At 42.3% G+C, this 13,084-nt stretch overlaps 1 protein-coding gene across 3 annotated transcripts in view; it reads left to right on the forward strand.

Annotated features, from left to right (window-relative positions):
• pard3ba (par-3 family cell polarity regulator beta a) overlaps positions 1-13,084 on the forward strand; it is a 158,507-nt gene that overhangs the window by 104,145 nt on the left and 41,278 nt on the right. For all 3 annotated transcript variants that reach the window (XM_086148140.1, XM_086148141.1, XM_086148142.1), the window contains 2 exons: positions 10,073-10,180; positions 10,714-10,974. In XM_086148140.1, the coding sequence (XP_086004266.1) occupies positions 10,073-10,180; positions 10,714-10,974 (369 nt within the window). The remainder of the gene's footprint in view (positions 1-10,072; positions 10,181-10,713; positions 10,975-13,084) is intronic.

Raw genomic sequence — 13,084 nt, forward strand, 5'->3', positions numbered from 1 at the left:
GCACATTGCAGGGCAGTCCAGTGAGTTGACCTCAGAGCATCAAGGCATCAATCATGACTTTTCTTAACTTAACTTCTTAATCGTGAAGCTTATTCTACCCACATACATCGATAAAAGGGCTAAAGCAATGGAGTGAGAAAATGCTCTTCCTCTGTTTTATTCTATTATAATTGGAGGAGCCTACCCTCAAAATCTTCACGGACTTTTGAGTTGAAAATCTTTAATATGAATTTGATTTGTTGAAACCTGTGGGAAATGTTTTCAACTCTGATGTGTAAAATGCACAAACTTACTTCATTCTTATTTCTTTTTTTTTTCCATTGACATGTACACAGAATTGCTATATCCGCCAACCACAAAAGCAGGGAATGAGAATGATCAGTGTCGCACAGCACATGTATAAAATATTAATACCTTCCCTGACAGAAGTGAAAAGAGAAAAGACAAATTGCCTTGGGGGACAGATTTTTTTGTGTGAAATTGCTGAAATATGCCACATAGCCAGATGTAAACAATTAAAGGAAGCCCATATTTCAACCACAGCCCTTGGAAGGTGCTGCAATCTAGCAACTCTGTTGAGGAACACCATTTTCTCCTGTTGTTTCTTTTTAGATGTAATCTTTTACCTGTCTCTCTCTTTGATTCTCTTTTCTTTCCTCCCCTTTTGGAATTGCTCTTTTTTTCAAATCTTCTTATCCCCCCCGTGCCTTCTCTTCTGCCTGCCTGCCATTCTTTGTCCCCTTTTTTCTTCTTCATGTCTCACCTTTGCTGCCCCTTCCTTTTCCTACCCCCTTTTCTTCTCTTTTCTCAACCCCCCTTTAATCAAATTCTTTTTCTATGACTAAAGTATCTTGGGAGAGACCCAGTATTGATTTAAGAAAAGCTCTCTGTATATTTGCTTTCAGCTCAACCTGCTATACATTCATACCTGTCTTCCTGCATCTGTCTTTTCTCTTATGGTGATAAGGCTTTATAAGACAAATAAAACAATTGTTCTCCTCTTGCCAATAATAAGGTAGAATTCCAACCTGTGCTGTTGACTACAGGCAGACCATTAGGCCCGCCATAGAGATTTTTTTTTCACGTAAATGTCATTTTATTGAGATTACATTACATCTGGAAGTACTAGTGATAATATTTTTTCCCCACCCCCTCTTTCCATTCCCTAATTTGCGCTCTGTGGTTCCAAACCTGTTTCCATGATATAACCTAGTTTGAAGAATATAAAATCTGAAGCCATAGAAAGCAGAGCTGCCGGATGAATATCCTGCTCGCCTCTCCCCCCGTGCATTATTAATAGACCCTAACTGAAGCCGTTTTAACTATGATTAGCTCTGGGTGGAGCCTCCTTGCAGATGTTATCCCTCAGACTGCTCCTTTTGGTGGTGTAACTGTGAATATCAGCCATTAATAGAGGCTGATTCGGGCCAAATGGCTGGTAAGAGGCACAGGGCATATGGAGATGAAGTCAGATAAATAGATTTAATTATGCCTGTGGGGAAAACTTAGGACCTGCTGGCAGTCTTGGTTACTGCAGCAGAGGTGGATTTTTTTGTAGAGGGGGCTGGGATTGGCCGGTGGCGTTGTCTGTCAGGACTGGCCTCCAATGCCCCAAGTTGACCTTTTTGTTTGGTGACGGTCCGCGTGTAGCCTGATCCTCATTTCCATCACGGAAACCGAACCGATTTACAGGCTGCTTGTTGCTTATTTCTTACCGTCGCTCTATTTTGAGCCTGGCATATTTTCCGACTCGTCTCACTGTGAAGCGGCGGTGCATTGCCGGCACAGGAGAAGGAGTCAACGTGTTACATCACTACCCTCTATAGTGTTAATCTTTGTCTCTCATTTCTCTTTCAGACGGCTCTTCAGTTTGACTCTCTCTCTTTCTTTCTTTCCTTCTTTCCATATCGCAGACTCCTCTGAGATATCTGCGCTCCTCTCCAAATACATACAGAGTAATCTAATTACTGAGATAACATTTCTGCTTGGCTGATTAACTGTTCTCCCTGTGCCTCTGAATTTTGTTGCATTGCTTCCATATAGTATATTTCCTAAGCTCCTTATTTCTCCCCTAGCTGAGCTGTACTTTCACAGGAGCTTTTGCTCACCCATCCATCTCTCTTCTTTATTCCTTTTTTTTGTCTGCAATTCTTTTTTCATTTTTCATACCATCTTCTGAGTATTAGACGGGTAGGCTATTTAACCAGCTCTGTTTTTTTTTTCACAACTTGCTAATTCAATTTCTTTCCCACTCACTCGTTCCTCCGCCGCGCACAAAGTGTCTCCTCTTTCACTGTCCATGCATCTTTTCATTTTAAAAAGCAAATGGGATATTCAGCCACTTTTTTCACCTCCTCCTTCCTCCTTCCTCCTAGAACAAGAGGTCCTGTTCTGATATGGAACGAGGTTGTGATCATCTAACCAAATTCTTTGTCCAGTCAAGGTTTCATCATCAGGGGAAGATTTCATAATGTCTGTGAGACCATCATCACCTGAATGTTCTTTTTTTTGTTTGTTTGTTTGTTTGTTTTAAAGCCCTCTATCACTATTTAAACAACAGTTTCTTTCCTACGGGCTGACCAGGAGAAGAGTAATTAAAAACTTAATAAAAAACTACTACCGTATACGTGTTAGTTAGTTTACTTGTATGCACGCTTCTCTTTTACATGGAGGCTGTTCGCCATGTAACTATTCCACTCTAGTACACAACTATCCTGAAAACTTGACCTCATGAACTGCCAGATGCTGGAGGATATTAAAGTGCAGTCGCTTTGACAAATAATTTTCCAACCAGAAATGATCTGGGTTTTAAGGGGAGGTTCAGTATGCGTGAAAGTAGATGTTCCAATCACTCTGAGCCACACAAACCCCTTGCTATCTGCGATTTACTCACTGTGCAAAACAGGAACATTTTGCCTGTTTATTCGTAGCAGATCAGGGTGAGTGAATGAATGTTATTTGGCTTGAGCAAACTACGAGAGCAGTTCAAGATTCAGGATTCAAAGCATTTATTGTCTCATGTACAGTGTATGGTGAAATTCCTACTTTTGCTGTCCACAGTGGATTTGGATATGGGCTGATAGAAAGAGTGTAAACATTATTATTGATATGACTATAGACATGAGTATGAACAGTGCAATAGAACATTGGAATTGCAATAAGACATTTGAGTGCAGCTTGGTGTGCAACTCACAAAGCGCAGGTCCAAGGATGAGTGCAATTTAAGCGGGCAGTAGACTTTACATTGCAAGAACAATGAGTGTCAGCTGTTTTAAGAGTCTGGGATAGGAGTAGGAGTGTGAGCAGTCCATGTTGGGGGTGGGCGTGGTCACTGGCGATGGAGCCAGTCCTCCTGTGGCCTCTATGGTGGTTGATGCTCAGCAGAGAAGGCAGTACGGTTCTGGTGATCCTCTCTGCAGTCTTAACCACTTGCGACAGGCACCTGCGGTCCAGAGCAGTGGTGCTGCTGTACCACACAGTGATGCAGGTGTGGAAGTTGCTGAGGATCTTAGCCGACATGCCAAACCTCCTCAGCCTCCTCAGGAAGTGCTGTTGAGCCCCCCTGACCGTCTGCATGATGTTGAGGGACCAGGTGAGGTCCTCCCTTATGCGGACACCCAGGTATTTGAAGCTGCTCACCCTCTCAACCTCAAGACCTTGGAGGAAACGTTGGCTGATGAGGTCTTCTCTCCTTCATCGTGTTCACCCACTACCATCTCCTTGGTCTTGTGCGTGTTGAGGGTGAGGTTGTTGTTCTCAGACCAATTCACAAGACTGGCCACCTCCATCCTGTAGGCCATATAATCTCTACCAGTGATGCGTCCTATCACTGCGGTGTCTTCTGAGAATATCAGGAGGATGTTGTCTTCATGGGAGGTGACACAGCTGTGGGTTAACAGGATGTAAAGGATGATGCTGGCTGAGGTCCTGTTACCTGTCTTGACAGACTGTGGTCTGACAGTCAGGAAGTCCAGGAGCCGGTCACAGAGGGTGGGGTGCAAGCCAAGGATGGACATTTTGTTTGCTAGTTTGTGAGGTATGACAGTATTGAATGCGGAGCTGTATTCTATGAAGCGCATCCTGATGTGGGGGAGAGGGAGTAGTGGAGGGTGGCAGCTTTGGCATCTGAGGTGGACTTGTAGGCCCAGTATCCAAATTGCAGGGGGCCTCGGGTTTCCGGGATGTTGTTCTGAATGTTCTGATTTCAGGCAGGTGGGTGGGCTACTCTTGGGGAAGGGGACAATGGTTATTTTCTTGAAGCAGGTTGGGACAATGCTCTGGCTGAGGGAGAGGTTGAAGATGGCGGTGAGAACATCAGCCAGCTCATTGGCACAAGCTCTGCAGGCCCACTGAGGGATGTTGTCTGGTCCGGCTGCCTTGCCGGGGGGTTGATCCATCTCAGTGCTTGCAGTACCTGGTCCCATGATACTCTTGAGAGAGAGGAGTGATGGGGGGATCGGAGTTCCCATCGTGCCGTTGCTGGTGGTGGACTTGTAGTCTGTGATGTGCTTTCCCACAACCACTCAGGGTCAGTAATGGAGTACAAGCCATCCAGCTTCTCTCTGTACTGCCTCTTGGCTGTTCTGATGGCCCCCTTCAGTCCAAACTTAGCAGCTTTGTACTCCGTTTCATTGCCAGATCTAAACGCATGAGAGCGAACACGCAGCATGTGACATACCTGACTGTTCAGCCTAGGCTTCTGGTTGGGGAACTTCCTGACTGGTGGGTACAATGTTGACAACACAAGTGCTTATGTACCCAGTCACATACTCGGAGAGAAGAGTCCTCCTGAGTGGCTGCAGTCTTGAACATATCCCAGTTGGTTGTAAACAAAACAGCCCTGCAGGATGCCCTCTGAATCCAGGGTCCAGAGTTTGATTTCTCTGGTTATGGCCTTTGTCTGTTTCTGTCCCGATCTGTATGCGGGGCACAGAAACAGAGAGATTTGCCAACCAAAACATGAAAATAAAATTCAGTTTGATAAACAACAAGGTGACAGAACTCCCTGTAGGTTGAGGTCATCGCTGAAATTCTGAATCATCTTAAGAGACTCGCAAGGAGTTTGGTTATGGCACAATTCTGATTTGATTGCTTAGACCAAAACACCATGGTGGCTGGAAGCGCAGTGTTTTGGTCCTACACCACCTCCTGGATACCCTTTACGCTCCACTCCCCCTGACCTAAATGTACAGACTATTTCTGTTGTCAGTCTCCCTCTGTTTGCTGTGTGAAAAGTTCAGGCAACATTCTACATGTAAGGATCTAGAATTTAAACAGGAAAAGATGTTTGTGGGCTGTCATTTGTCGGGTGTCCCCAGCAGTTTAGAACAAGTAGATCTCCAACAATTTTAAGATGCCACTGATTCCTGTTGAGGCTCCGCACGGTTTGACTCTCTGTAACCTTGTCATGTAGCCAGAGGTGTTCAAGCCAGAAATTCTTGTCCCAGCATAACAGAATAGCTGACAGAGTCTTTGCAGTCAGGACTCCAAGCTATGGAATGGCCTGCTTGACACACTTTACGTTCATTTGCTTTCTTTTTCATTAGTTTGTTTGTTGTTTTGTTTTTTTTTTTATTTCATTAATTTCTCCAAAATTAACTCAGAGATTCATTTGGAATGAGCTAATTGGTTAGCGGATTGTCGGAGGTTGATAGGTTACCTCTGAAACCATGTTCTAGTTGTAGATGAAGAATTCCCATGACAAATAACCTATATAGTAGCATGCATTCTAATATACTTACACATGAAAATGTCCAAACTATGTTATGTTACAGATGAGTAGAGTGCACGTGCGACAAAATAGTGACTTTTTTTAGTTCAATATGTTTTGGTTGTTTCATTACTTAACGATTGAACCTGTAGGAGACCACGGGTCTATTGATATCAAAGTTCAAACAGTACAATATGTTTTTAATCAATCACGATTCATCATGGATGTCATGTAAAATACATAAATCCAATATTAACAAAAGTAAATTGTTGGATGAAAGTGTTTGTCAATTATAAAACAGTCACACTTTCCTTTTTTAGACAGATAATGCAAAAGGGGTTGATTATTTTACTCAGGAGACTTCAATTAGTCTTATAATGGTCTTTTATCTCATTGTTATGATTTTTCCTTTTATAGAAAATCACCACGGCACCTCATCTTTGAGGCTTTTTTTAATTCAGTCTTTTTAATGGATAGCTTTTTGCCTTTAAAATTCTAGATAAATAAAGTTATTGTTCAGTTCCATTTCTGTTATTCATTTCATTGTCTTCCCATTATTTATTTAGTTATTTTTGTAATTTCTTACTTGGTTTTCTCCTATCCCTTTGTATCTGTTTGGATGCAATTGGAGGCAGAGCAGCCTCCTTGGAGAGATGATTCCCTCATGGTTTCCAGTGTCGTTCCATTGGACATCGGCAAGTGTGCACTTCACCTCAAACAATATATGGCAAGGTGTTCTGCCGGGGCTGACAGGCTTGTTAGCATGCACAATTTGCACACCGATAAAAATGCTCGCCCAAAGACACACATCAATAGTGGCACACAGCATTTTCACATCGCTAATTATGCGGGCGACTGCCTGCCAACCATTGAATTCCAGCTGCACTAAACAAACTTCACACAACCGGCTCACACTGTCCATTCTCGCAGGAATTGCCCTGATGTGGGGAAACAGATTTTTCTAATAAAGAACCAGAATTAAAAAAAGGTGCTGCCGGAAATCGGCTACAGTTATGGAGAGAGTTGATTATTTTGCAGTTACAGAAGTCCAATGTAGTTTTATGCTTTTATGTGTAACATTGTAAATTTTCTCTAGTAAGGGGATGGGATCTTTGACTGTCTGGCCCTTTACCGCCCTCACTGGATAGCTAATTGCTCAGGTCACTTTGGTAACACCACACTCCTCGCTAGCTGTGAACACCAGGGTACTTATAGAGCCTCATTAGACAACAGCTGACTGCCGCTCTCTCTCTCTCCCCCTCTCTCACTCACTCACTCACTCACTCACTCACTCACTCACTCACTCACTCACTCACTTACTCACTCACTCACACTTTTCTCCATCTTTGCTTTGTAGGATATTAGCATAATGGTGGTCACAGCAATTATAGTCAGTGGAGTTTCACGCGGTCTGCTCTGCACAAAAAAAATCTCCAATGTGACTTGTTAACGGTAATTGTCTCGGTCTGTGGGTAAATGAGTGCAATAAGTCTGATATAATGTAAACAGGAAGAGTCTCATCGCCTGCTTCCGAGAAACAGATGATCGCTAATCATCGTGTGATATCACATAAAGATCCATGTACACAATATCTTCAGATTTACTCCACTATAGCAAAAAACAACAAAAAAAAAAACTCTTATTGCCAGAGTTTAATGAAAACAAAATGTCTAGTGTGTCTCCTCTGAGGATCCCAGGCCTGCTAGTGTAATGCCACAGAGATGGCACAAGCCACAGGGTAATGATGACAGTGACACACTAATAATGGTTCTTGGTCGATCCTATATGGCAGCAGGGAGTGCATTAAATGGGACACTAGAGCTGGCTGACTTGCCCAGACTTCTTACTTCCTCCTAATGAGAGTAAGGTAGATTGGATGTGTAGGTACATAATGCTAAGCTAACGAGATGTCCGATTCCACGAGAGTGTGTGTGTGCATGTGTACTTTTGTCTGGTCATGCACATGGTTTTATTTACATTACATATAGCTGTCCTTGTAGCAGTGGGTGTGTTTTAGATTCTATGCTGCTCTCTTTGTTTATATCTAAGCCCATTAGTGTGCACTGCATTGCTGTGGCATGTGCTCACGTGCATGTGCGTGTTTTCATCAGGTGGCAGCCAGGGATCCAACAGGAAATTAACTGCCAGATTTCTGACAGAGTGAAAGAACAGAAGCAGTCTTTAGAGGAGACTGAATTCATAAACCAAGCCGAAGTGCAGGTAAAGAAGAAAAGATGAAAATGAAAAGCTATGAGATGTTAACGCAAAGCTGGCTAGCTGCTATGAGGAAAAAATATGACTTCTGGTGATGAGGGGGGTATATGGAACCGTCTAATTGGGAGTCGCATCCTCACACTACACCCCCAGAACCTTTTTTTTTCTCATAGATAATAGGAGGCTACCCCAATTAATGCAGATCTAATGATGGGCCCAACTGTCGACCTTTGCCCTCTTGGCATGTTGATTGCATGTGTGGGCTTGTGTGTGGCTATTTAAATCTTATATTATGTGTCACATAATGATATATCAGCTAATTTGTACTAAGGTAATAGTCCTGAAATTTCCTTTCTAGTAGACTTGGTTGTTGGTGAGGTAATTTGTGTTGGTTTTTTTTTTTTTTTTTCAGCAGTCTGATTTTAAAGAATTCCTAAAAAGAAAAGGGCCAAGAAGGAACAAAACAACTTCATCAGTTATGGTTACCGGTAGTAAGTTAATTTTCAGATGGGTCTTTAAAAATCCTGAATGTGATTTCATCAAGGTTTTCAGTATTGTCAAGTCAGTAGAGAGAACACTTTCACAAAATTGTTCAGTCAGTATTTACAAGCCAAAAATACACCTGCAGTTGTTTGTTATTTTTTTAGATGGTGGCTGGTTGGAATATTGTGTCTTTTTTCCACCCTAAATATTCTGCATACACCCACACAGCTAAGTGAGAAAGGTCTACTCAGGCAAATAAAATAGCAAAAAACAGAAGGGGAATAATGCTCCTCTGCTAGTTTTGCAGCCTCTCAAAAAAATGCTAGAACTTGTGTCAGATGAGAGCATTCTACTTTGCAGCTTTTTTATGATTGCCATCAGTGTTTGATGAAGCAGGACAAAGGGACAACCAAACAAGGAAACCAAAACTAGAGAACACCAGTCGACACATATAACATGGCCCAATCAACCAAAACAAGGTGTTGGTTTACTGGTAGACGGCTGAGGCGCAGGAGCTGTCGTCCTTTTATGCAGACTATTTTTTGTTTTGTCGTGTTTTTTTACATCAACATATAGTGAGCTCAAATATCGGACATCAGGCGTTTGTCATCAAAAATAGGTCATGAAATGATTCTCCTACCTTTACATTAATACATATAGGCAACAGACTTCTGAAGAACACCTTTAATTGGTTTGCAAGATGCTCCCATGTGATGTACGTGGGCTTCCTGGCCGCATTTTCTCTCCAGTTCTTATGCTCCTTGCTGGCCAGGCCATCAGGTTACCATTCAAGCCACGTTTTTGCGTATAGCAGTAATGAGAAGTGCTTCACTGTTAATGAGATAAACACAGACATTAGATTGGCTCAGCAGGATCTCACAGGAAAACGGGGGCGGTGGTGGTTTGGCAGATGTGTGAGAGAAAAGCAAGAAGCAGAAGGGAGGTGGTGGTGGGCATGATATGAAAGATAATGTGAATGAGAGAGGGAAGAAAATGAAATATTTAGTGGAAAAGGCTTGGTTAATTTCCTGCAAATGTGAAGTTGAGCTTCATTAGAAGTGGAAAAAAAGTGATGTGTATTTTTTCCTGTAAAATGAGATAATAAGTGAGGCGGAATCATATTGACATTGGTCGTTCCAGCGAAGCTGATCTGAAAACATAACTGATTATGGTGAATGGGCTATTTTACAGAATGGCTGTTTAAAATATTCCTGCTTCATATACCATTCTGACGACTGAAACCCGAACACATACTGTATGTTTATGCTTTGAATCTTCACTAACCGATGCAATTTAATCACTCTGTCTGCAATTACAGCCAAAGTCCCATTAGAGTTTGAAATTAACTATTCCAGATGAAAGTCTTATATTTGTTTGTGAACATTTGTAAGGCTCATGCCAGGTGGGTGCGGTCGTTTGCAGGTTTTATGTGCTCAATAACCTCTTTCATCTCTTCATTCAAATTCTCCTTCCTGGGCAAAACTTAGAACATCAAAGTGTCGAAGATGCTTAAAAACACATTTGGCAACCCGCAGTATTATCAGAGGTTTTTAAACTAGAAATTCCTGGGATCAGATCACAGCATGTCATAAAATCATTCTTTTGTTAGAGAAGGAGTCATGTTTTTAAGTACTAACATATCCGTCTCGATTTTGGGTTTGCCAGGTTTGGTAAGAGGAAAGAAGACAAGAGCAAAGATGCAGCAAAAGCATTAAAAAGCAAAATGGAGGCTTTGAGCGAAGAGGAGCTGGACAGGATACCTGACAGATATGGGTAGGAATCAAACCTGAGTGACGTCTTGGGTCTTGATGTGCACTTAAAACATGACACGATATGTTGGACCAACCGCACATTAAACCTCATTTTGACACTGTAGGAGTACAGAATGGCAAATTACCTTCTTCCCACATATGTTGACACATTCATGGGATGATTCTGGATCAGTCATTGGTACACAACGTTGAGCATATAATGAACTTGTGCGGGTCACCGTGCGCTGACCAAGATGCCATGTGCACTGTGATTTCCAACATAAATACATCTGGCTGTACACATTATAGTGTTGCAAAGTTTTACAACATCAGCAAAGTGTAAAGAATTGAATGACTGATTCTATCATAGGAAATCATTCCAATACAGAGCAAGCAGGTAACTATTGCAAAACAACAGCTGTAATGGCGAAGGAGCCCTCATCCATGCCAATTCAAATGCAATATAAAGCACATTTTTAGGTAAAGAATAGCTGCTGTTTTCTTGTTTGAATACCTTATATAATATTATATATGTCGTCTTATCCTTACTAACAGTAATGATCCCCGGTACGCTGAAATCCACTCGGGCCACGTAACTCCTGACCCAGTTTCCCTCCCTGACGTTGAGGACGATGACAGTGACCCAAACTACGCCCGCATCAACAATTTCCGCAAGCCGCCTTCACCCAAATCATCCGTCGCTGATGCGCCCTCCTTTCCACCGACGTTGGGCCCAAACCAGCCTCTAGGCTCCACTGAAGAGTTGGAGGGGCTCTACGCCAAGGTCAACAAGTCCAGACCCCCACCTGCAGAAAGGTGAGACAGCACTTCACCCATACTTTTAAAATTCATGCAAATATTTGCTTATTTTCCTCTGTGGATTAGGGAGATGCACAAATATATGCGTTAATGTGTACAAGATCACTACCATGACCTGACCTTCATGAGCAGGAGGGTTTTTTTTCTGCAGTTAGAAAGTCACGGTCTGCTGAGTCGATAAATACATTCGACACAAATGCATGCTTACCGTGCTTAAACAGACAGATACACGCACACACGCGCACACACGCGCACACACGCACAGACTTAAAACATGCATTCAAGTCATTCCACTCCTATGTTTGTAATCATTTGACTTCTGTCATTATATTGCATCTGAATGAGTGCTAAAATAGTTTTCCTTACAAACTGTGTGTGCATGAAACTGCCTTTCCTCGTTCTATCCGTCTAATTCACACGACTGCCGACACACAAACATCTACAGGCCTCAGCTGAAGCAGAGCACATCCTTGAAAAGAAGCTTGCTTTTAGTCGGCCCTCTTTATAGTTTTTCTCGATTTCATGCCACCATGCGCAGGCTAGCAGCTGTATTCTTGTTTGTTCACAATGTTCCCTGCAGATTTAATAACATTCTCGTGATGCAAGATTTTGCTGTAAAGACATTCAGAGTCCTTTATAGGCATTTGATGAAAGACAGCGTGCTGTGCTGTAAATGGATGGATGCATAATGAATGTGACATTAGATTATTATGGCCCTCATATAAATAAAATAATATTCATGAAATTAATAACTTTGTAAAACAAGGAAGTAATATATTGAGATTTAATGGAATTCCTTTGCAGTTATCAGTCTTCAATCCAAAAGTTGCTGCAGATATATGTGAGCTTAACTGCAGGTGGTTTGCAAGGCATCCACTGTACATGTTCTTCGGATGAGGTCAGGAGACTGAACAAACCAGTCACAAACATTGTGTTTGGCAACAAAATACTCCCTGGTTTCCTTGTTTTTTCTCTGTTAATGATGTCTCACTGGATTTCTTAAATGTTCAATATTTTGAAAGTGTGGGTCGAATTTCCCTTCAAAATTCATTTTAAAGAATCCAACTCGGTAGCATTGCTTAAAGTGTTTGCTTTTTAATGGCTGCAGTTGTGTAATGGTGCAACTAGGTTCAAGCCTTGGATGGCTGTAGTGGTGCAAGCTGGACCTGTGATCTGAGCATGGTGATGGCTTCGTATCGGGATAACTAGATGCTGGATACAAGGGGTCAACATATACCGATGCATTTCAGTATTTAGTTGGTTTTCTCACTTTTTATTGCCTTTGTATTGTGGTTTGTTGGTCTGTGTCTAACAGCCCCGTCTCTGTCAGAGAGAGAGAGAAAAAGAATGGAAAATATAGCTGGGATTCTAATGCTAATTCATCATCGCTCATTTGAAATAATACAGGCTGTATTAAACTTTCCATAACTTACACTAAACTCCGAGAGAATTTACCATTGACTTGCAAATGAAAAACTAAGCCCCAATCTCTTCCAGAAAAAGAGCGGATACAGAGAGGCTGGGCCTTGCATGGAGACAGATGGGAATAGAGAGCGTGACAGACGGAGGGAAAGCTAGGAAGGAAACAGCAGGAGAAAAGTGTTGAGAAAGAGGAGGTGGAAGGCAGAGCCAAAATTGAGGGAGAGAAAGAGCAAACAGGGTGGATATGCAGAGTAAACCTGAGAGGGAAGAAGTGACAGAGGAGAGGATGCAGACAAAGGAGGAGAAGGGATAATTAGCCACAGTCTAGCAGCCTGACAGATCTGTTAGACCACTTTCGGTCTGATCCACTAGTGGTGGTGCTTAATTGCCAGCCTGTTTTCTCTTTCCTCTCCCTCACCTCCTGCCCCAGTCTCTTCCTCTGTTCCCCTCTTACACCCCTTACTGTCACTTGTCCACTCTCCTTCCAATGTTGGGCTCGTAATGTCTATTAGATAGTCTTTAGTATAAGCTTGATGAATGAGAAGCCTTTCTTTGGCTTGTTAACTCCATATGTGAGCGGGCCTCCAGAGGCAAGGACTGAGATTATGTTGTGAGAGGGTCGCCGTACTGCATTTGTTAGCATTTATGCGACGTCTTCATGCTAGTTTTCCATAAAAACACTTAA

Source organism: Fistularia commersonii, chromosome 6 (genome assembly GCF_037954325.1).
Source record: "Fistularia commersonii isolate RoL2024-O1a breed Wild chromosome 6, RoL_Fcom_v1.0, whole genome shotgun sequence".
Taxonomy (NCBI): domain Eukaryota; kingdom Metazoa; phylum Chordata; class Actinopteri; order Syngnathiformes; family Fistulariidae; genus Fistularia; species Fistularia commersonii.